The sequence below is a fragment of the Pseudonaja textilis genome, chromosome 2 (assembly GCF_049901715.1).
Source record: "Pseudonaja textilis isolate UNSWEBS1 chromosome 2, rPseTex1.2, whole genome shotgun sequence".
NCBI lineage: Eukaryota > Metazoa > Chordata > Lepidosauria > Squamata > Elapidae > Pseudonaja > Pseudonaja textilis.
The window spans coordinates 184,395,334-184,423,083 of NC_141991.1; the positions used below are offsets into that span (position 1 = coordinate 184,395,334).

The 27,750-nt window shown below is 37.7% G+C and overlaps 1 protein-coding gene across 3 annotated transcripts in view; it reads left to right on the top strand.

Moving 5' to 3' along the window:
• Positions 1-23,489, top strand: part of BNC2 (basonuclin zinc finger protein 2) — a 431,708-nt gene extending 408,219 nt beyond the window's left edge. For 2 of the 3 annotated variants that reach the window (XM_087926592.1, XM_026718392.2), the window contains one exon: positions 19,458-23,489. In XM_087926592.1, coding sequence (XP_087782718.1) covers positions 19,458-20,118 — 661 coding nt within the window. In that variant the 3' untranslated portion in view covers positions 20,119-23,489. Of the gene's footprint in view, positions 1-7,778; positions 7,823-19,457 lie in introns of all 3 variants that reach the window. The other variant, XM_087926593.1, reaches the window with a different exon arrangement.
• Positions 23,490-27,750: the final 4,261 nt, after the last annotated feature.

The following is a 27,750-nucleotide window of genomic DNA, read 5'->3' on the forward strand; positions in this document are numbered from 1 at the left end:
CCGTAATAAAAACAGGATCTTACTTGAATTGGAGTCTTCCAAGGGAAATCTTGAACTTCAGGTTCAGAGAAGCCTTGGATAAGTAATGGCTAGGCAATATGGTTTGTCAGTGGCCTGTTTGAGACTAGAATGGCCATAGACTTTACAACTATTCAGAGCTAGACGCCCACAAGGGGCTTCCCAGATATTTAAATGCTGAAGAAATGTTCATCTTTCACGTTGATCGTTCTGAAACCTGCCAATAATTTTATATCCATTTTCCATTGCTATCAGCAATTGGCAGCACAAATCTTCCTTGTTACACACCTCTAGGTCATGACTTCTGCACGGTCAGACATGTTACTTCACTTTTTCAGTTCCTGGATTCCTGTAAAATAAATACATCCACACTACCACAGTTAACTGATTCAAGTTTCAAAGGAAGGAACTTGATGCATTGCCTCTCTCTGAGTAAAGGATGCTAATTGTTAACATTTCTCTTTAAATTTTCACAGAACAAAAAGCATGTGTGTTTGTCTGCAAGGTGGGAAAGGTGATTCAGCCCCCTGAATAAATTTAAAAACAAAATAATATTTGCTCAGGGTGAGTTATAAATAAATATGAGGCAACTATTGGTGCCAAGTGTGATTCTGCCATTAGGTTGCTAGTTAAATCAGTCCAGATTTAAACTTGTAAACTCCTTGATTTGTATGGAGAAAGACATCTGGATTGGGTTTATAAAAATCTGCTGATGTTTCCAGAACTAAATTTGTGTGGATATAGGCCTCTGGGTAGTTAGATCAAGAAAGCGGAAGCATGCGACTTGCTTATCTAGTTACCTGACTTCCAGCCCTGTACAGGTGTGCTTGAATAAATTAACATTAAATACGTCCGATGAGCCACTGAATACATTATCAACAAAGGTGAAGATGTGAACAAATACTACCTGCCTCCTGTTATCACCTCTTAAACACCACAGCAACCATCTCCCCCCTCCTTTTCCATTCATCCCGCTAGCTTTTGAAATTTAGAAAGTTAACTTTTGAAAAACTGCTTTCCAAATAAATCTATGCAATTTTTGAGGAGCCCCTCAGTACTTCTGGAAAGGAGGTGCTTTAAAGGAGATAGTGGTGACTTTAAAGGCATGTGTATAATTAACTGTGACTTAATAGGAGAAAAGATAGCACTTGAAGGTGTTAGCTGCTTGCGTAACAATTTAATAAAATAACTTAGAAGTGCCTCTTTTCTTTTTGAAAACTCTACATCCTCCGGCACACTTTCAGTTGTGCTGTAGCTTGAAGCCATTTCACTGGCGAGTTGGGACTGCTCGGCAAGGCAAGGAATTTGTTTCTTGCCTTGCCAAATCAACCCTGCAATCAGGCCGTGTCTTTGGTTCATAATGTCTTCTTTCCGTGATTAGTTAATTTTCTAACTTCATAAGAAAAGGAATCAGAAGTAAATAATGGCTGGCTGGCTTTGCATCCTTTTTCCCCCTGCTGCATTCCTGTTCTTCCATGAACAGTTTGGTCTGAAAGAGGCTAGGGAATTCTACTTTCTTAAAATTCTTGGCAAAATGGGATAGCATTATCTGAGATCCTCGGTGACTGATCGGAGATAAATGACCTGTAGAATTCTTCATCCACTGCCCCAAGTGAATGCCTTTTTCTTAAACTGGATGAAGGCATATGTAGTTCACTATAATCACATAGATTTTCCTCCCCCCACATGGTCTCGGTTAAATCTCTCTTAGTGATGTAACAAGCCATTTGCAAACCATTTGCAGATATAGTTTGGAAAGTATAATATAAAATATAGAAGCCTTTGCTAATGTTAGTAGTGGCAGAAGGCGAAGCCTTTCCGAAAAGCTAGGGGAAGTAGGGTGAGGTGGGACCAAGCTTTTTAAGATGTATAAAATCCATTCCTCTTCTTACAAGCTTAAGCAGAAAAATAATGAAGTTGGTTGAATAATGAAGTGGCTTGTTCAGTATTTGTTTGCAGTGTTAGAACAGTGTCCAAGTTGACAACTAGAAGCGATTTGACTGAAACCAGACATTTTTTAAACAATGCCATCCTGTCATATAAGTTGATATTGCAGGAAATTTAAACTAAATTATGATGTTAATTGCATTTCTCGGAGAGTTGGGGATGCTTTCCTTGAAACTTAATGAAGACCATGCATATTGATGCAGAGGAAGATAATAGAATAGAATTAGAATAGGACCATTTTTGTTTCAAAAGGGGGTGGGTTGGCTGGAGGGGATTGGAACTAAACATATATTATGCTATAAAGATTAGGATGGTCAGCAGAAGTGGCAGATTGATTAAAAGCACCCCTTAAATAAAGCCATTGATGAAGGACATTTTAATCAGGGTTCTATGTTCCACACCCTTTCTTTCAGATCAGAATTAGTCATTGGATTTTCATAGATCCATAATATGACACCACCACCCCAAAAGTGGTCTGAAAAAAAGTCTTCCTCTTGATGTTGAGGTCAGTGCCGTATCACTCTTACCTCTTTTATTTCTGCGTGTCTGCCCCCACCCAAGTAATAGCTGTTAAGACCCTCTATTTAAAACTCAATATTTACATAGCATTTTACAGTTTACTGATGTATCCCATCGCCTTTATTGCTCTATAAATGAGCAATTATTAGACAGTATTATAATATCAACTAAATATCAATGGCTAGTAAAAAAAAGATCAGTTTTTAAGCTGGAGCTTTGGGAGGCAAATCCTTTTAATAAGATTTGAAAGGAGCTGATTCTTTCTTTTCTAGGTTCAGAAATTTTCAGACAGATATTCTAAGATCAGCATTATTGAAAATATCTTTTCTTGAATACAGGAGAATTTAGCAGTCTAATGTATATTTTCCCTTAAAAGAGTTGAACTCGTACACGAACAGAAAAGCTTTTCCCCACAAAATCTTTTAATTTGCCCTAAGTAGTATGTTACAAATATATAAATCATAGTCTTAATTGGGGAGGGGGGGGGAAGCATTTTTTTCTGTAAAATTGAAAGAAGGTCAGGCTGGGATTCACTTGAACAACAGTTTTCACTAGTAGCTATTCATTTTTATAAAGTTTCTAAATTCCGGTTTCCATATAAAATATGAATTTCAAATTATTAAATTCCAAAAGTGTTGACTTGAAGGTTATGAAGTTCCTTTACTTTTTGGTTTGAAGCCCTTGCCAGAATGGTTCTTTCTTTCTTATTTATCCAAATCACTTTGTCCCATAATTAAACTTGACATCAAACTATATTTAAAAAAAAGGTAACCTAGTTGTATGTCTGTGCATCTCAAGGACCATTTTTATACAGGTTTACGGCTGCAGTCCTTGAAATGTCTTTTTAAAGATTGAGCATGAGAAGAATCACATGATTAGTTGCACCGACATTTTAGAAGTTGGTGAGATACCATGCACGATGTGAGTTTCAAGATTTCTTAAGAAAGGATGCCCCCTTTCAGTGAATTCGGAAGGCAGTAGCTCTGCTGGGGAAACCTCAGAAGTTTGATAACCATATATAGAAATAGCACTCATTCTTTTTAGCCTATACAGTCACAAAGGGGGCACACCAGGGTCACTTGGCACACTAGTAATTGTGTTTTACAGACTTCTAAAGCAATTGGCTCAGTCAGTCCCAATTCAATAAAAGTGGAAAGCGAGAGCACTTTTGTTCTTCTCCTCCCCCCCCCCCTTTTTTTTTACCCGAAATTATTTCATTCAGCAGTCTGTCTTTTTTATTACCAGGACTTGACATTAGCACTCCAAGCTATATTAGCATCCCTTTCAGTAGTTCAGTAATGGTATTAAAAAAACACTTAACTTCAACGGTGAATGGTTGTATGACAGTGCCATAAAAATCCACATTAAAAAAAAAAAATCTTATGTATTTGTCTCTGATTTTTTTTTCAACTTGTTTAACCACTTCAAAACTGTGTTGTCATTTAAAAAGACTTTCCCTCTAAAGAAACCTGCTGGAATACTGTGAATTTTCACGCCCCTGTTCCCCCAAAAGTCAGAAACCATTTTAAAAGTAAAACATGGGAACTGAAATATAAGCTACTTAGGTATTAGAGAAGAATAGGACTGCATTTATTTTGTCTCTTCTAAAGCATACTGATGTCACACACACACACACACACACACACACACACAATGCCTATTGGATTCAATAAATAATTAAAACAGAGGGAAACTAATGGCATGTGACAGAAACCAAAGGGGGCAAACCAATAATCTCAAATATCAGAGATGAAGATCTTGGATATCTTGCATATTTGGGAGGTGTTTGAACCTGGCGTTCTCTCTTTATTATTATTTTTTCCCTATCTGGAAGGAGACCTTAAATACTTTGGCAGTCTTGAAGCTTATAAATGACAACATCAGGTTCTAAATTTTGATTAAATATTCTGTAATTAATCAATAGTAGATATGAAGCAGTTGTTGGGGTCCAGAGCTGTAAAAAGCTTGAGACATAAAACATTACAAAGTAATTAGAGCGAGCGTCTTCACAAGAGAAAGGATTGTCTTCAATAAAGAGGTAAATGATAGCACCGTGTTTATTGTGGATGTAGGCAGCCAGTGCAATATGATAAACTGCAGGAGATACACATATCAGTAATCATCTGCATTATTAGTGTCATTAATCATAATTCTAAAAATATGACAGCAGCTGCCAACTTTTGACCAATTTTCCTTCTGCCTGTTGGCCATTATAACTTCACTAACAGACTGCAGAGCCCCTGTGTGTGTGGCAGTTTTGCATTGAGAATGGAAGGTTAATTATATTTCAGCTGCTGATTCCTTCTCTCCTTAGAAAAGCCTTTGCACTTTGACAATCCCAAAAGCTCACTGCTGTTAAACCAGTGAAACTACTTTATTGAAATTTTCTTTGTTGGTCAGGAATGAGTAGATGTGATATAAGCATCAGTCTGGGACAGTTGCTTACAGTTCGCGCTTCAGAGTGGCCTCAAAATGAAAACTCAATTTTTATTTCCTCTTTACTTTGCCTCTGAGGCATAGTTTTTTAAAAACAAAAACAAAACAAACTTTCTCCAAATTTAATATCCAATAACAAGAGATGTATGGAGCAATTCTATTAAACATTGGAGACCAGAACTGGCATGGATACATCTCTGCTGATAATCAACTACTAAAGCTTAGATAGGCAATTACTAAAGTATTTTTTAAATGTGTATAAGGGAACATAGCAAATCAGAAACAAAACCAATATGCAGCTAGCAGTGCTTTAGAAATACAGAAATACTATAAGTTTAAATACTTGCAAAAATAGTTTAGCACCTAAACAAACTATTATAGTTAACTTTTTAAATTATTTATCAGATTTTGTTTCTTCATGGTCAAAACACAGTTCATTGTTAAAATATCACTTCAAGTCAAGAACTTTTGACTTTTAATATCATTCCTGTAATTTGAAATCTAGTCTGCATAAATCATTCAAATTTCTTTCTAACGAGGAAATACATTGTTAAATTATTCCCAATATAATAACCTTAATTCAAGATCGGTAAAAACTTTCTCAAAGCTCATCAGTCCTTAACTGATTCATGAACTGAGCCTTCAGAATAAATGCAGTTCCATTTTTCAAATAAACTCAATACTTTTCATCAACCATTTTGAGTTTCTGGCTGTGAGGCACTGAACCAAGTCAAGGTGCATACACGTGTGAATAAACTTTTCGATTTACAATGCATTCCAGAAATGGAAGACATTGTTATAATCTCTTTGGAAAAACTGTATGTGAGCACTTCTGCACAATTTGTGAAATTACTCCAGCTGGTTAATATGAAATATATGTCATTTCTTTATCAACATGCTGTGCAATTCCTTAAACCAGGTTGGAACCCCTGTGGTAAAATGATGTATGTAGCACAAACTAGTATTTCAAACCAGAAAATAACAGATTTATTGCATAGGAGAAGAAGTAGCTATAATATAAATGTATGTAGGGAGCACATTAATGCCTAAATAGTATCACATGGCTTTAGTGCCAATAGACTTGGGAAGTCAAATACTATGGATGGAGATGTCAGGAAATGTATTTCCTGTTTCTTTCTAAAATTTGTGACCTACTTATTCTTCCACCTAATGGAGCTTGAGTTCAGAAATTCCTAAATATTGTGAGAATATTCTTAGGATAATAAATTGGCATGAATTTTGGATCAAGTATTTTGCTCTAAAAACCACTGAATTCAAATGATCTTCCATGCAATAAATCTCAGGAATTGGCATTCATTAAAAAAAAAATAATTGGCCTTTCATGGATGACATGCAGAAGATCCATAAAAGCCACTGAAGCCACTCTCTTCAGGTATGTATGAATCCCTTTGTGTGCAGATAGCTTGCAAACATTCAAGAGACGGGGAAAGAATTGATAATCTCAAACAATTAACCAGGACTGCTAATTATAATTAAGTTAGCCTATTGCCAACTGTGTATAAAGCTGTGATCTAAACACAGTGCATATTCTATACAATTCCTTGGCGTATTTTAGCAAAACCTGGTCACTTTTTTCCTTTACATGATACTGACTGATTTGGCATGTTATCAACTTTCAGTCCCCCATCACCACCGCTTTCTTCCTTTATAACGAGATGGTTTGCTTCAAGCCAGCTTGTACAGTGTGAGCTTGAAGTGCAACCGTTCCACATTTGGGAGTAACTCTGGCAACTGGTCCAGCGGTAATGCTTTTTGTTTGTAATGTCTTTTGATCTTAACTAATAATTAACTAGTAATATATTAAGATTATGTCTTGACTGTGAGCACGTGCAGCTGTTGAAAAATGTAACTCTATTCACCCCACCAGAGTCATTTCAGTTAACACCTCAACAGGTATGTACTGAATTTCCAAGCCTTGCTAGAGTGGAGAACGCTCGCATCTTAGTTTTGCAAGAAGCTGTGCAGGCAAAAAAGACCCTGCCAAGAGAAAATACCTTGGTAAATTCAGGGGAAAAAAAAACCATTTGCCCCAAGGGAATACATGTAGTCAGCCCAGATATCATATTGATATTAATGCTTGGGAGCCTTCTGAGGGATAAAAATGGCTTCTCTTTTGCTCCGTCCTGGCATTTTGTATGCTAACGGCTCAGCCGCCTCTGCAGTTATCCCCAATAATTCTCCCTAATGTTTCCCGACTTACAACATTTGCAAAGTGGAGTAAATAAACCATCCATTTGGCTTGACCATATATGTCATGCTCTCTTATTAGCATATTACGAGTCATTTAGTAAACAAATTTGGTGATTTTGCTCATGTCAAAGTCAGAGAGAGCTCAGAAGATGATTAACATTCCTGGGACAGCCACGCTAATACATCGCTTCCTCCTCCACAGCTAAGTGGCTCCTCGGGAGAATTGTTCCTTGTTGACAAGAAGAGACTGTCAATTTTGTTTGCCTGCCACATTATGGGCCGTCAGGGGACGGGGGAATCTGGAGAGTGAAAAGCAGCAGAGGCAGCGACATCCTTCACTGCAGAGTGAGAAAGACACCTAATTCTGATAAATGGCCCACCCCAACATATCCTACCTGTTATTACAACAGACGTGCCATATCTGTGCTGTAAATTAGCTAAACCCCTAAAGAGTTTCGTGAGAGCTTATCTCCAAGTGAATAATTTGAGCGGAGAGAGAGCTGCTTTCGTGACCGGTGTGAATGATTGGTTTCATATTGAAAAGGGTTGCAATGACTAAAGTTCCACATCTTGAATTTGCAAGAATTTTGCCTGTTCTTCATTTCCTGCATTTAATAAGCGCTTCTTTACTTCTTTTTTTTTAATAGGTGCTGAACTGTTTTTTACCTTTTGGAATTTCTCCCTATAAAAGGTTAATATTTTCTCAGATTCTATGCCATTTGTAAAAACTTTAGTGACCAATGTTGCTCGTGGTGCTGGGGGTTGAACTGCAATTGCATTAAGGGGCACAATATTCTGCCAACAAATGCTGCTTGAAGTAGGAGTAACAAAAGCCTTCCTATTAAGCATCATCGCTTATGGAAACAGGGTTGAAAAGATAGTAAAGAGAGAATTCATGAAAACCAAGATAAGAAGTTTGGTTATTTCTAAGTTTCAGTCTCTATTCATAATTAGCCCAACTGTTATGATATGCTCACTATAATTTTGAACAGAACTGAAGTATTATACCATGTTGCTCTACACATAGGCTACCTGGTGCTACCATGTTGCTCTACACATAGGCTACCTACTGTGGCCAAAAAATAAAAAAGCAATCAGTTAAATAGAAAGCATGAAGGTTTGCCATTTTTTCACGTTAAAAAAACAACAACTAATTTTATTAACATTTCACAGGATAACTTTAAAACATAGTTAAAACCTGTATGTATGTTGTTGATCTTCCGCAGGAATTCGTCAACTATTTACCTTGAATGGTGAACCCTCTAGCTAAGCTGTTTTGAATTTTAGGCCAAAGTAAACATGCAAGGATAAACAAAGCAAAGCCCAAACTATTCCACTTTATATGGATTTAGCATAAATGTCTTTTAGCTTTTAAATGTCTTTTGTCAAAAATGCAGGGGAAGGAGCATTTGATGATGTAGCAATAGGACGTAGGCTTATACACCGCTTCACAGTGCTTTACAGCCCTCTCTAAGCAGTTTATAGGGTCAGCCTATTGCCCCAGCAATCTTGGTTCTCATTTGACCCACACACATTTCATTTTAGGCAATCTTTAACTCTGGAGGAGACATATCTACAACACTGTGGGAAGAAACAGAACATTTAAATCCTACCCACCTACCCCTGAGAATTTCTCAGGGGTAGGTGGGTGGGACGTAAAAGTATCAGATGCCAAAATGATTTCCCTTACTTTTTTGTCTTGTGTTGTATTTGCTACTGTATGATTTGCCCTGCTGTTTTTTTTTTTCCTTCTTTAAAGCCTTGTATATATTGCCTGAATCAAGAAAATTTCCAGTAACAAGAAGAGTGACTGATTTGAGAATGTTAGTGGATCTAACTGTGCAGTTTTCCAGAGTGAAATGAATATGATCTGTGTTTGGCTACAGATGCTACCTTCAGAGAATATCATAAGCTTAAGAAAAGTATCCCCCAGGTAGATTTCCATTAATACTTGCAAAAGCCTCTAGGAATGCATTCCTCCCTCTGCCCTGCCCCCAAGACCACCCCCAGTAGGCCAAATATTCAGGCCTTTCCATTGAGTGCCTCTCTTTCTTCTTCCAACAAGAATTCTCCCTAGATTTAAAAGCACTGGGCTGGCTGAGAAAAAGGCAAAACGTGAATGATTGGAAAAGCTTACACTTCCGCTTCTGCTTTGAAGATGGAGTTGCGTAGAGTTGTTTTTATTAACTTTGCAGCACCTCTTTCATGTACCAGACATGTAGCTTTTTCAAAAATTAGTTTGTATATCTGAAAAGTAATAATTAAATAGAAGGATTTAGACCATTTTCAGTGAGAAAATGATTGGCCAAAATGTGCACATTCTGCACAAATCCCTGATGCATAGAAAAATTAACATTGCTTTAAAAACAACAACAACAATGGATGGGCTTAAGATTGGGAAAATTAGAAGTGAAGCAAAGCCAAAACTGCCAGATTCTGGATTTCAGATGAATATCTCCAAGTATACATTGGGGTATGAGGAATTAATCTGAGAATGTCAGAATCCATATCTCAGAGTCAGATATTTGGGGGATTTGCTGCAATATAGTTTTAGGGAGTTAGAGAAATGAGTAGGTTATGTTAATACCGTACCTTGACAAATATTATCTATTGTATTCTGCTTTAATTGTTATTGTCTTCTTTGAGGAGCCTTTGAAGCTTTTAGTTTTGTTATGTATGTTATGTTTTGTGAGACTGAGATTTATTCACTAAGGATCTGTGTTGTGCTGGCTTAAGTTTTTTTTTACCCTGATACTCTGCAGGATTTCTTGATTTTATAGAACAAGGGTAGGTCACCTCTTGTCTGCATGCTCTGTTCCCCTAGAGCTCCAAGATAGTTCTGCCAAAATTTAACATGAAATCGTCCAATACAGGCCTCTCCAACCTTGGCAACTTTAAGCCTGGTGGATTTCAACTTCCAGAATTCTGGGAGTTGAAGTCCACCAGGCTCCTCAAAGAAGACAATAACAATTAAAGCAGAATACAATAGATAATATTTGTCAAGGTACTGTATTAACATAACCGACTCATTTCTCTAACTTCCTAAAACTATAAGAATTCTGGGAGTTGAAGTCCACCAGGCTTAAAGTTGACAAGGTTGGAGACCTTTGGTCTAATAGGAGCAGTGAAATCTCATCTCCCCTTCCATAAAACCACTAAGCTTTCTGTAAAACAAAAAATAATTTTTTAAAAAAAAATCAGTGCAGTTAAATCTCCTATAAGCATATCACAGCTATTTTGGGGTTTTGTAAAAAAAGAAAAAGAAGAAAGAAAAGAAAAGAAAAGAAAAGAAAAGAAAAGAAAAGAAAGAAAGAAAGAAAGAAAGAAAGAAAGAAAGAAAGAAAGAAAGAAAGAAAGAAAGAAAGAAAGAAAGAAAGAAAGAAAGAAAGAAAGAAACTCCAAAATTGAACTGAGGGAGTGTTCAAAGGCTTGGTTCCATGGGAAAAACTGTGGGGGGTGAGGAGACAAGTGGAGATGTCTTCTTTTGAAGAATTTTAAAACTAAAATTTAAAAAATTGTGATATCCCTGTCTATAAAGACAAATAAAGAAAAGTGAAAGTACAGTTCCCCCAGTTACAAAAAAGTTGCTTTTCCCTGTTTTTCTACAACAAAAAGTATTTAAAAATTATTTACTGGTTCAGTTTTGTATCTATTGTACTTCTAAACTGCCCTAATCAAATTGTGTGTGTTTGTGTGTGCCTTTTGCGTTATACAGTAGCACAGCTTCGTTGGACGTGCACATTCCCTAGAATAGAGCCATTCACTATTAAAGTCAGTGGGGCTACAATACAAGACATACAAAGTGTGTGATATGTGAAATAAAGAGGACACTACAAATCTGATGTGGCTACCCACCTCCAGAGATTGAAGTCTGAAAATTTAAGACACCTTGAATTTCGCCCATAACTATAACAATAGCAATAGCACTTAGACTTATATACCGCTGTATAGTGCTTTCCAGCCCTCTCTAAGCCGTTTACAGCATCAACCTATTGCCCCCAACAATCTGGGTCCTCCTTTTACCCACCTTGGAAGGATGAGAGGCCGAGTCAACCTGGAGCCTGGTGAGATATGAACTGCCAAATTGCAGGCAGCCGATAGTCAGCAGAAATGGCCTGCAGTACTGCACTCTAACCACTACGCGACAGAGGTGCAATTTATATTATGTTTAAACTGTTTCTTTATTGCACTCCAAAGCTATGGCTAAATTTGAAAAAAAAAAATCAATCCCCACAAAATAGAAATATAAGTCAAATTCATTCAATAGATATGTAATTACGTATCAGAATCAATAACCATTATAGAGGAAGTATATGAAAAATGCAAAGGCCAGAAATAAACTTTCTTTAAAAGGCAGAAAGTACCTAAACTTCATGATATGTTTAGGTTAATATTTTTAAGTATTGTTTTGATTTATTTATGTCTTAGATTTAGATTCTGCCTCTCCTTCAAGAACTCAAGCTGGCCTACAATGCTCTATTTCTTTCAGGCTTCCCCTTAAAGCAACAGGCCTGAGGGGGCCACAGTTACCTCATGATCTTCCATGGCCATGGTTAAAATTGAACCCAATCCTCCTGGTTCTAGTACAACTTCCTACTGCATTTTAAAATAATGAACTGCGGAAATGTTGATAGTGCCTCATTCAAAGATAATTTTTTAATGTAGTTGTACTGTAATTTTAATATATTCAGATATCATTTCTAAAAAATGAAGTTTTTATTCTAAATAAATCTTTTATCAGCACTACCATAATATTTCTCACCACACTAATACTTTGCCTTGTACATTAATGAAGTGATGTATTGGAGGAAGATCTTCCTTCAAGAAACTTAGTTATAAGGACGTGTTAATTTACAGTTGCAAAGACCCCTTCTTTAAATTTATCAAGCTTTCTATGGAATCTGTTCCAAATCTAAAAAGCTCCAGAGGAAAATGTATGACCCCTTTCCCCACTTTCTGTCATTGTTTCTACATTCCATTAATTTGCTTCCTCTAGGCAAATGAACCTAGAAGAACCACTACTTAGAAGGAGAAATCTTTTTCCTTTTTCTGTCTTGTCACTGATTTATGTATATGAATCAGCGGCCACATTAAAAAAAAAAAAAGATGGATCCAGGTCAGAGGGCCTGAGGCCAGCAGTAAACCCTTTCTGGTGCGATCCTGCCCAGATTTTACCCATGCTATGAAAAAAGCAATGTGGGAATTTGAACATACATGTAAAATGTTGTTGAAATTTTCATCTTTTTTCAGTCTCCCTATAGTAATTTAAAAAATATAAGCTATTTACCTTTAACACTTAATCATCAATCATCTATGGCTGTAATATTACTGACCAATATGGAAAATATAAGACTAGAAAATATAGCAAACAACATAGTTCCAGGTAAACAAACTAAGCTAATTGGTGGCGGGGGAACTCCAGCCCAGGAAACCCAGTTGCCGATGGTCTACGACAGAGTTGGGAAATGCCTATGTTTTCCTACAGCAGCTGAGGGTTCCAAATAAGGGTTTGGAATAGCAAACAGAACTCTGAGGTGGGTAGTTCCTCAAAGAATAGTTTTTATTGGATAAATCATATTGACACAGGCTGGTGAAAACTGACTCTAAATGTTCCTGCGGTTTTCACCTAATTTCACCTAATAATAAGTTTTTCCCCTTTCTCCAAACAGTCAGTCACAAGGTCCAATCAGAGTGCAATCCGGTTGTTTGGTAATGTCTCTTCTCCTTACTTCAGCCACTTGTGGGAATGTCCTTGGTTCCCAGGGCAAACTATTTTGTTTTGGCTACAAAACCCCAGCTATCACTATTCCCTCTCTCTCTAACTCTCATCTCTAGTGTGGCAACCCTGGAGCCTCAAAATGGCCTCAGTCAGCTCAGCTCCAGAGTTGACACTAGATGTTTTTATTAGAAAGCATTATATCATGGATGGGAAACTGTCATGTTTCTGAGTTATATCTCCTAGCACCTTAGGCAGCATAGTTCAGGGTGAAGACCTCTGGAAGGTATAATTCTGCAATATTTGAAGAGCTATAGTTCTTTCACTTGCATTTAGGCAGGGCAGCCGTATCTGAGCTACAGAAACCTGGTCAACCACTTTGTTAGAAGAAAACAAAGTGATTCAGAATATCCAATTTAGCCCATATCTAGTAGTCCTGTTTAATTTAGGTCACCTTCAATAAACATTTCTCACTTTTCTCCATGTACTATAGGAGCAGGACTTAAGAGATGATAGGGATGAGCCTGCACTTTGGTGTTCATATATTAGTGTAGGAGGCACACTTAAGTAAATATCTTGTTACAGTTGTTTTTTCTTAGCTATGGGCCAACACTTTGTCTATGAACTGCATACTGTACTTTAAAAATAATGGATGTGACTTGGGCAGAAACAAGATTTCAAGAAGTCAACATTCTCTTTCATCTATTTAATAAATTTCTGTTTCTAAATTCAAGAAAGGGAAACAATTCAAGAGTGGGTAACAATTTTTGAAACTTTTTAGATGCTGCAGCCATTCCTTTCTTTAATGGCTGCAGTGCCAGAATGGCTCTCCTTCTTCTTACAGTATACGATGGAAAAACAAGGGCTGGCCATAGATCATAAAAAACTGGGGGAAATTCATGGTCAAAACTGTGCCAGAGGAGAAAGGAAAGATTTAGAATTGCCACCAGATTTTAAACCACAGAAAAATTTAAAACAAATGTAGGGATTCTGAGTCTAAGGGAAGCCCCCAACATTTTTGTAACACTATTGGTATTTTTCACTTGTTAGTTTTTGCCTGAAGACATCTTTGCAAGCTTCTCTTTAATGAAATACTTAAAGTAAGGAAATAAGTAAGCTAAAAGCTCCAAGAACAACCATGTGCCTTAGAAAAGCTTAGAAATAAGCAGTGATTACTCTTAGGACTAAATAGTAGATAAAACATTTATCTATTAAGAAGTCAGTAATTGGGAAAGACAGGTTAGAGTGGTTGATCGTGCTGGAGTTCTACACAGAACTGTGATATGCAAAGTATGATAGATTAATGACATTAAAATGCAATTCCTGTGTTTAGATTTGGGAGATGGGAGAAGTTTCTAACACACTCCAGTTCACCAGATTGTCAGTGGATCAACACAGTAAAGAAAGTCTATGGAGATTCTTAATCATCCAGGTCATGGTTGACTTGGATGACTTAACTTTCTTATTTGTTTGTTTGTTCCTTGTTTCATTTCTCATCCAAGGAGCTTCTTCAGTTTTAACTCAGAAGTGAAGAAGCTTCTTGGATGAGAAGCAAAACGTTTTCAAAGAAAAGAAAAGAAACGAAAATTGACAAAATCCAGTTGCCTTTTGGAAAAAGCTCTGTTGGGACAAGTAGAGAAAATAACAGAAAACAAGAAAAGCTTATAGGAACGTTCTGGATTCAAGAGCTGCCCTTCATTGTTGCTTAGAAGTGAATGAGTCACCCACAGGTGATGTCCATTTCAACATATAGACTACTATTTGGCATAGAGCTAAATCGTATATATATTTTAGGGTGCCTTATATAGCAATCCAAATATACTCATGCTTAAAATCAGTGGCCCTCAAGATGGTCCCCATAAGATTAAACCCCATAAGCCTACTTCCAATCTGGAAACAGCTTACTGTTCAGTATCCTGCCAGTTTCACAGCCAGTTTGAACTCCTAAGTTTTGCTATTAAGCAGAACATGTAAAAAAAATCAGTATCCAAATAAATCCAAGGTGTTTTCTTCCCAATAATCCAATGTGACTTAGATTTACATATGAAGGATGATTTTTTTTCAATATGAGAAAAAGACACGAAGAAACTAATGGAACAGAATAAATCCTTGTGAACTGTGGTTGCACAATGGAAATCGACTGCTATGAATGAACTCATATCCCAAAGTTATGAACAGCAGAGCTAATGCCCCTGCAAATGAGTTCATCTGATTATTGCATTACACCTGAATCAGTTGAGAAAGCAAGTTTTTTTTAAAGCTAGGAATGACACTTAATTGAATAAAAGTCAGTGTAATTATATTAGGAGAAGCCAATGCTACTTCTGACAGCGGAAAAAGGCCCTTGCCAGAAAGAGTGCCAGAAGTTGCCCACTCATTTCTGCACATCGTTTGCCTGACAGATATTAAGGGCTGGTACATAGTTTAATCAGATTACTGATAGTCAGCGCTGTAAATGATAAGTCAATGGCTATGGCATCACTTTCTATTGATAGCCGAAGCCATCTGCAACTTTGAACTCATCATCATCAAGGAAAACAAGCAGCCACTTCTACTCGGAGAAAGATTTTTGTGTATGTGTTTGCGTCCCCAACGATGCAACATTAATACATATTTGTGTCTTGTGTTCAGTAATTCTTGGTGATATTCTCACATAGATCCAATTGTTTGTTTTTGCCTGCAGCCAATGAAGGAAACTAAATAATAGACAACCTAGCTCCATTTACAGACAAGGCACCTTGTCTGTGCTATATTTTAGCAGGGGAAAAAACATAATCTAGGCTCAGTTCACATTAATGTTTATCGTTTCATGTCATCCACAGCCAGAGCTCATGTACTGCAGTGAGATACAAATGTGATTGTGGGAAATCTAACTTCAGTTCATCACTTAGCTCTGGAGACCTTTTGGCAAAGCCCCCAATCTCACTGTAAATTTTGCATAAATGAGATTGCTAAAGTACAATTCAGAGAACCTGTGTATAACTTTTATATGACTTTTTAATTTGCATGTGTGTGTGTTGTTTTGTTTATTTGCTTATGACTTATTCCATGTACTTGTGAAGCTAAAATATTGTCCTGAACTTCTCTAGAGACAATACAGGTTACAAATAAAACAACTGAAAAGGTGTTCGTGTATAGTAGTGGTCAATGTGCAAAACATTGATTTTATTCTGGAAAAAAAAAGCATGTTGCCATGGCAAGAAACTATGTCATGTGGTTTGTACATGGAGGGACCACTCCACCTCTTTTTGCATGATGCTAGCAAGAGGAGCAAACACATTTCATAGATGTAACGCTGTGCTGTGCTGTTGAACACATTGGCAATGCAGTTCCATATTCAGATGTTCACAGCAAAATGCTTCCTATGTTTACTTAGAAATGTTTCCTTTGAGTTCTTTATCGTATGACAAGTGGGCAAGAAATCCCTTTGCTGAAAAGGCTGTGAGGCTGTCCCTCTGTTATCATTTATGTACGTGAACCCTGCATGAATCTGTCCAGAAGAAAAATGTTGGGCAACGCATATTTGCTTCCCCCCCCCCCCTCTGATTTATGATTTATGGCTTTAGATTGTGTGGTTGGTCCAGCAACCATCAGGACAACAGTGTAAGTGAGATGATGGGTGACAGAAAATGATCTCACAGCCAAAGCATTTTTAGCCTGTATTTTATTGTTTAAATATTCTCTTTTCATTTTTTTTTTGAAGCCAGATGTGACTGGATTGGAATGTGAATTTGTTCTCTTTCTTTTTCTCTCTGTCTCTTTCTTTCTATCTCCTATATTTTCTCTGCCTCCCTCCCTCCCTTTTTTCTCTCTCTGTCTCTGCCTTCCTCCTCCTTTTGCGATCTCGATTTAGCAAAAGATTAGAAAGCTGAACTTATCACAAGGTAAGCTCAGCCTTCATAAGTGCAGTGTTGGGGATAGTGTAATTCCCTTCTTTAATTAAATCAGTGCTACAGTACTTGGTGTGAAATGATACTTTCACTCTTGTGGATAAAGTTGCCGTACTCCTGCCTAACACCTACCCTACCACCCTATTCCTTGGATGTATCTCTCAGTAGCCTTTTCTCTTATTTGGGATCCAAAATTAGCTATCCTTCCTTTTCAATCCACCTTTAACTGTCTTCTTCCTAAGAAGAGTAGTTTGTTAGCCTACCCTGCTGCGTTTAATAAATTAAATCAATCCTGACACTATATAGAGTCCCTCTCCGAGGAAATGGGTGGTTCAAAAATGTGAGAAAAATAAAATAAATAAATAAAATATAATGCATCCTCTATTTATTTGTCTATGAAAAAAAATAACTTTTTATTTCATTTTATGGCACAAGTGGGTACATTTTGGGATGGCTAGTTGAGAGATACACAACTAATGGATATATTATTTGGCAGCCCGTGTGCAAATTACGCAAAGAAATCTAATTGCGGGATCCAATCTGGGTGAGTCACCGGGTCCAGAAATTTAGTTTCTGAGCTTTTGGATTTCAAAAGCTTGTGTCCAAAAGTTTGGAAGACTAAATCTTTAGTCCTGGTGACCGACCCAGATTGGATCCTGCAACATTATCCTGAGACATGTATATTCGCCTTCATTCATGTGGAATCTACTGTATTTTTCGCTCCATAAGACACACTTACTTTTCCCCAAAAGTGGGTGGAAATGTTGGGGCATCAGTGCTGGTCCTTTGGGGAATAACAGCTAGGCCGTGGTGGCAGAACCCCACCTCTTTTGACTTTGTCATTGCCTGCCTCTTCTGTCTCTTTTCCACAGTGCAGGAGTCAATAGGCAGAGCTGGCACATGAGAGGACACCTATCTGTGGTCCTCTCAGGCTCTGCCTGATATATTTTTTTCTTGTTTTCCTCCTCTAAACTTAGGTGCATTTTATGGTCAGGTGTGTCTTATAGTGCGAAAAATATGGTAATTCCCTGATCTTTGGTTGATGAATTTAGATCCAAATCCGCCTCAATTTTTCAATGCACATGTGAACATTTGAATTACTGTAGAATAGAAGGATAAAGACACGCACTTCCATCTACATTGGAAATGCATATTGCCAACCACTGTCAGACTGGGAAGCATTCTTGTGCATAGCTGTAGCTGGATTGGAAACTGGATTTTTTTTTTAAAAAAAAAAGTTCTTTATTAAAATCTTTTCTATGAGTCAGTTGTACATCTGATCTTTGTAAATGTGCGGCTGATTTATATATGCCCTCTGCTTTAGTTCTACATGGCAGGGCAAAGTTTGAGGATTTATCACGGCTGCCCCATCAAAGTTGAGGAATTTACTTTGTAACACACAATTACTGCTTATGGGACTGTGCATGTTGGTTCAGTTTACTGGGTGACCTCATACTCTGGAAGCCCTGGTTGGTAAGATATTAAGTGCCTGGCTCCCTTTCCAAATGTTTTCTGATGAAATAGAGATGGGTTTAGAAAAAGGCATGGGTTTACCAGCATTGTACAAATTGTATGGTGTGACTTGGCATGTTAGAATTTGGACTGGAGACCATGGCAGATAACCTATGAAATGCACAATGTTAAGAAAAGAACTTGCACAAATCAAAGTTTCAGGTTTCAGTAGGATATTTTGGCACCTTTGAATATGTCTTTCTAACAAAATATACTAAGAACCGAATATTAGTTGAGGGAGAAGGAAAACAAAAATATATCAAAATTATAATAGGTCCATACTTATGCCCTAGTACAGGGGTGTCAAACTGGATTTCTTTGAGGCTGGATCAGCATTTTAGTTCTTCTCTGTGGACCAGCTGTGGGGAGGAGATGGGACAGATGCATCCTGCTGTCCAAAATGGGGCATGGGGGCACACATGCTCCCCACATCCTGTTTTCACTAGCAGAGGCATTGCTGCCTGGTCCTTTGCTATTTCCAGGCTCACCCCATGGGCCAGATTTAAACACCCCACGGGCCTTGAGTTTAACACTCTTACCCTAGGACTTTGATCACTTGTAATGAGCTATATAGTCAACATAGAAACAAGTCTACCCCTCATGACTCAACAAATTTTTAGTAACTAAAAAAGCCACACATGGATTGCTATCTTGTAAAATGGCCTCTTTTCTTTCCCTACCAATTTTTTAAATTGTTTCATTCAGTTTTAACGAATCCTGTTCCTAAATACTAGAGGTTACCCCACCCCTCTTCTTGGTAAGAGGATAAATCAGCTTAAGATACTAATTAGCCTTTGTTCCCAGTTGGCTCCTATGGTTACATGTATCAATAGGAACCAACGCTGTGATTTGGTAAATAAATTCCATCGAATACCCTCCCCATTCGTTCATATGACGCCATGTTTTTGAAAAGAAAAGTGGTAATCAATCACACCGCCAATTAGCCTGATACAGAGTATGATAACCATACCCAAAAAAGAAAAGAAAAGAAATTGAGTTCATGTGGATTTGCAGCATCTTGCCTTGTGTTTATAGGAATGGTGTCCAAACCGTCATGCTTGCGTTTCTAAAGAAAAACCAAAGAGCAACAGTTGTGCTACTGCATGAACATTGTTTGTTATGGTTTTTATCCCATTACTAATATTTGCACTATAATCCATATCGCACGTTTCTTTTCCCTCCCTGTCTCTTTCCTCTCTCTTTCCCAGACACAGTGCTAATATAAATCTGCACCGTAAACTATTGACCAAAGAACTGGATGACATGGGACTGGATTCCTCTCAGCCCTCCCTTAGCAAGGACCTCCGTGATGAATTCTTGATGAAGATCTATGGTGCTCCACCCCACTTGGGCTTTGATCTACGGGAAGACACCTCCTCCCCAGCAGGAACCGAGGACTCCCACTTGAATGGATACGGACGGGGTATGTCGGAAGAATACATGGTATTAGACCTGAGCACCACCTCCAGCATCCAGTCCAGCAGTAGCATCCATTCTTCCAGAGAATCGGATGCAGGAAGCGACGAGGGCATCCTTTTGGACGACATGGATGGGGTCAGCGACAGCGAGGAATCATCACACAAAACTGAGGCTGCAGCCTTAGGGGTCAGCTTGAGTGCTGAAGTCCCTGGGTCGCTCATGTTTAACAGTGTTTCCATGAACAACGGGGGGATCATGTGCAACATCTGTCACAAAATGTACAGCAACAAGGGGACTCTCAGGGTGCATTACAAAACGGTACACTTGCGGGAAATGCACAGATGTAAAATCCCTGGTTGCAACATGATGTTCTCCTCGGTCCGCAGCCGAAATCGGCACAGCCAGAACCCGAATCTGCATAAAAACATTCCCTTCAGCTCATTAGATTAATCCCAAGATGGACACGGTCAGTGCCAGCTCAAAAATTAAGACCTTATACTTCTTCAAATTGCCATTTACAGACTCTTCTATAAATATATATAAATATAAATATATAAATATATATCTTTTTTTTCCTTTTTTAAAAACAAAACAGAAAAAGACCGGGTGCTTTCCTTCCCCCATGCCCCCTCATTCCCCACCCCCCTCATTTTTGTTCCTTTATTTTGTTATGTTTTTTTAAAAAAAACAAGAAAAAAAAATTATGTGGGTTGGGATAATATCTTTAACCTGGGATAACATTTCCACTGCTTAAAACAAAAACTAAAAAATTAACAAACGAACTTACCTTTTCAAACTCGCTTTTGTTATAAAATGTGTGGTCATCTCCAAAAAGACTGTTTCTTCCATCAGTGACTGTTGCCTGCAATCTTAGAAGAGGAAAGGAAAAAAAAGAAAAGAAAAGAAAAACCCCTAACAACAAAGCACTGCAAAGATATTAAAACGAGAGAGAAAAAGGACAACTCCTATTGTTTTTGTGTATTTTAAACCTTTGAGAGGTCCGGCAACTACGCATGGCTGTTAACACTTGTATATATTGAGCCTTGAAAGGCCCATGATGTAAAACAATTGTATTGATGGTGGTTTAACCTTTTCTTTGTTTGTTTGTTTGGGTTTTGTTTTTTGTTTTACATTTACATTTACATCCAGCTGTGAGATATGTGGGGGTTGGGGGTTAGGTGGGAATAGTTTGCTGGCTAGCTCAATTCATTTATATTAGCTTCGGTGCACATTTTTTTTTAAAAAGAAAAGAAAACACAAGTTCCATTTTTAACTACCTGCTAGAAACACATAAGGGGAGGTGCTGGCATGCTTTAGAGCACCTGATTGGATACAGGTTTTCCTTGTTTCGTTTTTATTTTGGTCTTGTTACGATTACATAAATCCAGTCATGCACTTTTTTCTTACACGATGTGGGGATGTGTAATAATATCCATACCCTTTTTTCCCTTAAAAGTATTGCCATACTATCAGTGTCTTATTAAGGAAAAAAAAAAAAACCCTACCCTTTGTTCTATGTGATGTCTGGTCAGTACGGCAGGCAAATGATGAACAAAAATCGTGTTACGCGTTAACATGAAGCTGCCAACTTTGCACACGTTTTCAGTAACCAAAATATATTAATCGGCTGGTATTAACCACAGGCTAAGGTTGTGGCAGTGAGGAAAGGAAAAAAAAAACAATCCTAGGAACTGGGGAGCAACGGAATATCATACCCAAATATATTTCTCAGGTCCTAAAAATTATGCACATCTGCAAAGCAAGGCCACAGTTCTGTGTTTTTTAAAAAAAAAAGTGAAAAAGAGGCGGGAAAAACAAAAAGAAGGCAGAAATTACTTGCTAAGAGACAACGGAGGCATTTCTTCAACTTGAGCTTTTAGGAAAGTGGTGCAAGCCAGCAACTGTTTACCTGGAAGTAATCCTCATTACACTGGGGTGGGGTGGGAACTTTTCTCTCTTGGAGGCCTTTGCAAAAGGTTGCATTGTGGTTATCACAAAGCCACTCTTGATCTCTCCCCCACCCAAAACCAATTGCCCTGCCAACATTCAGGAAATGCAGTTGTATGATGTAATGCTATTGAGTGTTTACCCACACCAGTCAGGCACACTTTCAGGGTGTGTTGAAGCTCTGAAGACAATGGTGTTATAAATCTTCTCCCACCCCCCCACCCTTTCTATCCCCTGAAGAGATCAATAGAAAAAGGCTTGGGAGGGGTAGGTGAGCTTTTTGAAGGCGTACATCTCTGTCGCATTCCCTTGACTTAAGAGAAGGCTTCAAAATTCCTGAAATGAAGACGTTCCTATGTTCCCGAAGACTGAAGACTTGGGCCCCTGGTTGTCTTCCAAAGAGAACCACCGGCCTCCGCAGAGTTGACTTGTCCGCACTGGAAGGTGCAATAGACTGATTAAGGCATGTTTTATAGAAGCAATCAAAAGCCATTAACAGCACAAGCACTTAAAGCTTGAGAGATATGCGCTGTTCATTTTGGTTGGGTGACCACCCTTCAGCAGAGAGAAGCTGACAGCTGTGGCGGGGGGGGGAGGGGAAGGGAGAATCCAGAGCAAATTTCAATGTTTTGGTTGTTTGTACTTTCCAAAAGCGATTTGTCAAGAGAGAATCACAGTGGAGTTAGGAATGAGCATCCAAGAAGAAACCAGGGAGGAATCTGCACACGGACCCATTTCGGTTGTTCCCGTTTCTGGTGTTTACACATGTTGCCTGAGCGTGGCAAGCCACACTAGCAGCCTCTCTAACCCCGACCTACTGAGGGAATGATATTTGTTCAAGCTCGGCAGCAAAGCTCATGATGGTATGTGTCATATAACAAATCCTTTCTTGGAAGGATACCTAAGGAGTATTTCCCCCATGCAGTATATTACTAATGCACAGAAAATGTTTTTCTTTCTTAGAAGTTTCTCCCGTGACTGCAAAACCAGAAATGGTTATTTGTTTTCAGCCTTCGAGTTGAACCAGTTATGTACTTTCCAACCACTGTTCATTGTATAATAACCCAGTCTGTTAATTTTATTAGAGGAAACAATTCCTCCTCTTCATTGGCCCCAGTCCAACTATAGAGTAGTTTGTGGTGACCAAACCCCATTAAAGCCATGGGAAGAAATTAGTCACAGCTAATGTAAATCCTAACTTGATCATAAGTAGCTTGGTGCCTTTGTATACTAAGTATTTTTCCCCTAACAACAAAGCAAAGACAATAGTTACAGTATTTTCCATGCTTGTTTTAAAAAAAGAAAAGAAAAGAAAATGGGAAATGAAAGCTTCCTTAATTAAAATGCCTTATTTCAAATCACATTTCTCTGACTTCAGTTAGTGAGCATAAGTCTTGACATGATCTCCAGAATTCATAGAGACTCTTAAAAAATACTGACCAGTTTGTCAAAGTATGTTTATGTCAAAAATATGTTTACATCAAAACCGCCACAATTTTTGCTGACTTGATTTTTTTTTTTCATTTGTGCTTTGTCTTTTTCCCCCTCAAAGTCTTACTTTTTTAAAAAATAAAATTGAACGGAGAGAGGTTTGTTTTGTTTTATGCTGCATAATGTGTCGTGCACTTGTGAAAGGGAACAGAGAAAGCAAAGGTGTAATTCTTCTCAAACCTAGTGACATTCAGCAGTGCTACATGTCCTGCACTGTGTTTTCAAACACTTACCAAGATAGTAAGAACAAAGCAAGAAGAAATATTGACAAGGCAAAACAGACCTAAACAAATGGCTAAATGATATCTAAGGAACAAAAAGAATAAAAACACTGTTTTTGAAGTATGTATGGTATAAATAAATATCATTTTTAATGAAAAACATGCTTGAGTTATATAAATAATTCTTTCCTGAATAAATCACTGATCTGCATTCTCATTTTACATTTGTTTCTGATAAAGGTCAAATCGCTTTAGTAAAGCAGATTAGAAACTTAAACATCATCAACTAGGCCTTATTCAACAAATAAGCCGAATAGATATCTTCTTCTTTTTTTTTTTACAGAAAATGAAACAGGATGATAGAACATTTTGAATCAGAAAAGAACGGGCACATGGTTTAGAGGTTAGCATTCCTATCTCCCAAGATTTTGAAGTAGAAGATAAGGCACTGTGGGAATTCTAGACTGCTTATATCAACCATATAATATAGTTTAAAATTATTCATCATACGTTTGTGGTCTTAGCTTGTGAAGGCCTTTCTAGCCATGGGAATGCAGAAATTCTGTGAAACATTTTCTCTCGCTTTTGCAAGGTATTGATATTTAGAGATGGATGAATTGCAAATTCAGTCCTGGGCTGCAGAAAATACCCATTTCAAGTTCTGTGGCAGCTCTTATGGGCTGTATTAAGGGTTTCAACTGGCTCTTTTAAGGCTTATATTTCTCTCAATATAAGGAATTGTTCCAAAGTAATTTAAATGATTTTATTGTTACCCAGTGCACCCCTAAACCTCTGATTCATGAGTCAAAAGAAAAAATAGGACCCCAGGAACAAAACAACACGATTTGCTCATTCTACCTGAGCACAATGGAAAGTGGTAGTATTTTAGTGAAACAGTGAATGATACTTACCCTCTTCATCCAGAAAACGAAGAGGCTTAGATGCACGGTTGTCAACAATATCAAATGGTGGACACGATCATAGTATTTTCCCCTTTTTATTATGTGTCACTTGCATTGCACACACCTAAAAAAAAAGGAGAGGGCCCTTTCACATTGTTGGCAGTCCTTGCAGATCCATTGCTCAGGACAACAACATTTGGGTTTTGAAGCCATCAGACTCGTTGAAAAGAAAAAAGAGAAATAGAAAATAGGTACATTTCTGTTAGGACCCGAAGTGTTTTAAATTCTATGTTACACAAAGATAGCCAAAAAGAATTTGCTGAGGAAGGTATTTAGAGGAGGGGCTTATTGCAACTATTAAGAATATGAATATATAAAATGAATATTTTTAATAATAATAATAGAGCTAGAGCGGTTTATAAAAAGAATGATTTAAACACAAAAAGACTATACTATTTATTTATTCATTCAATTTGTATAGCTGCCTATCTCAGTCAGTTTACAATTGGCAGCTTATAATTCACAAATATATATTACAATCAAGATACTGAACACAGTTTAAAGCAATAAAAACAATTGATGCACAGAAACAATGCAGTTACCTAGGTAGATTTCCACCCAGTTCTGCTAATTTCACAAGGACTCTTTAGTAAAGTTAATGTCATAAGGTAATGTTATACCTTCTCAACTTCAAATGAGTGATGCCATGTGTGCAAATGTGTAGCCCCAACTCATTTAATGCACAGGAAAAGCAATCATTGCAACAGATTAGCACTAAGGGCAAAAACTGATGGTTTAATCTGTGTTCCCAATTCAATTTAGAAGTTGTTTGGGGGAATGAAATTTCTCTTCAAAGATCTTTTTAAGTTTTTGAGCACTTCATTGCTTATGAAGGCTTTTTATCGAAGCTCAGGCTGCAAATAACATGAGAGGTACCCACACAAGATTCAATTCTTTGTGGTTATACAATGAAACAGGTTGGTTAAAAAAAACAGCAACAGAAGTTCCACACAGCTCTCTAATGATTGGTGTGCAATTTTAAAATAGTTTTTTTCCCCCATTTTGCATGAATAATATCTAAGTATTTTCAGTGGCTAGGCTGAATTATTCCCTAGAATGCAACTGAAATTTTTGGAAAGTGCTCTTGTTATATTTAGAACGTTAGTTTAGAGCGATTAGTCTGTGCTTTTCTTTTAACGTTAAAGACTTGGAGAACTTTTGTAGTAGATCATTATACTGTAGATCCACTGCAGTGAATCACTGATCACGGAGTACATTTCCAATTGTCATTGTTTCTTTTCAAATCTCCTTTTGTTCCCATTTAATAATTTCTTCTAATTAGGGCTATCATCTCCTTTCAAAATGATGTTTGTTGCTTTTTTAGATAGTAATTCTGCCTTCATTACCTTATAAGTAATTCAATGTGGTGAACATACCCAATATCCTTCCTATTTTCCACACAGGAACAACTCTGTGTGTTGTACTGAGTGTGACTGGCCCCAAATCATCGAGACAGTTTTCATGTCTTAAGGCAAGACTAGAATTCATACTCTCCTGGTTTCTAGCCTGGTGTCTTAACCACTGCATCAGACTGGCTTTGATTTTATATTTTATTTTATTATTTTAATTTTATTATTTATTTTATTTTTCATTTCATTTCATTTTTTTATTTTATTCTATTTTATTTTTAACCCTTTTCATTTGCTTTTGGGTAATTCCAGCAAACGCAGATGAGGGACATAGATTTGCCGTCACAACCTGTATTTTCGCCATTAACCTTGAGGTTTTTTTTTAAAAAAGAGTATTTTTTTTCTGTAAATTAATATATGGAAGATGTAATTTAGACAGTCTAATACAATGGTTCCCAACCCTTTTATTTGCCCCGCACCCCTAAAGAAATTTCACTCGAACCTCGCACCCCCTGAAATAAATAATAAATAAAAATGCCAACATATAGCCAATATCCCATTATTTACCTGGACTTTTCTCGCGCCCCCTGGAATATCGTCTCGCACCCCCAGGGGGTGCAAGCACCCCAGGTGGGGAAACCCTGGTCTAATAGGAACAATCCTATGTACTTAATCCCGGGGAAACATGCATAGAATGTAGATGGATCAACCTGAATGTCAACCTGACTGCTAGTAACCACATAGATTGTCTCCATGGCAATCTGTCCCTTACCTGGTTATTCAGGTCTTCCAAGCTGCATGGATTGACAATATAACTGTCAGCTCTCCTGGGTAAACCAGACAGGAAAACACCAGTAAATGAGATAAATCTACTTTATTGTAAGGCTATATTAACACAATCTTGCAAGTCTAAACATGCAAACTTCCCACCCCCACTTTTAACTGATTGGTTAGGGTGGCTCCTTTTTAAGTTTTTTGTTCTCTGACCATTAAGCCTGGGGCTCTAAGCAGCATGTCTTTTCCTCATCCCCCAAGATCATCTACACATTCCATTGCAGTAAATGAGTCCATTCACCTTGCCGAAGGTCATCTTCTTTACCGATTAACAGTTGGAAGGGACCTTGTAGGTCATCTATAATCCAACCCCCCTCCCAAGTGGGAGACCCTGCACCATTTCTGACAAATGGCAGTCCAATCTCTTCTTGAAAGTCTCAAGTGATGAAGCTTCCACAACTTCTGAAGGCAAGCTGCTCCATTGGTTGGTTGTTCTCACTGTCAGAAAATTTCTCCTTATTTCCAGGTTAAATCTCTCCTTGTTCAGTTTCCATCCATTATTCCTGGTCTAGCCTTCGGATGCTTTAAAAAATAGCTTGACCACTTCCTCTTTGCGGGAGCCCCTCAGATATTGGAAGACTGCTATCATGTCTCCCCTGGTCCTTCTCTTCACTAGACTAGCCAGGCCAAGTTTTTGTAACCATTCTTCACATAAGTCTCCAGTCCCCTAACCATCCTGGTTGCTCTTCTTTCCTGTGTTTGAATAAACCTACATTTCTAACCATATTAGAATGGTTATATACCCACTGTGGCTTCCATAGTAAGCTTTGATAATGTCAGAATGACAACACTTGAATCAGAATGTCATATTTAAAGCCCTGCTCTTGTGAAATTAAGAAATTTGTGTGATCATTTCATCATAGGGCATAAGGTGTATGTCCCTCTAATATATGATCATGAATATCATGTCCCTCCAATACAAGACCATGATGCTGATATCATGAATATCAGTAAGTATATTTAAAATTATATTAAGTAGCAGGAAATATAATGGGAGAAATACAATTGAACGGGACAAAAATGAGGCTGCAATCCTGTGCAATTTGAGAATAAATTTCACTGAATTTAAGAGGGCTTACTTCTAGTAAGCACATAACAGTTGAGGCTAGAAAAGAACCATTTGGATAGCAGTGCTATGAATACATTTTTTAAGAAAGTTCTGCCTATGTTGATCAGGTTCCCTCTACACCCCTCACTGACCAGAGGCCTTCTGCAATTGTGCCTCAGAACAACGACAACGGCAATCAACCAAGCATGCAATATTGTTACAAATATCTT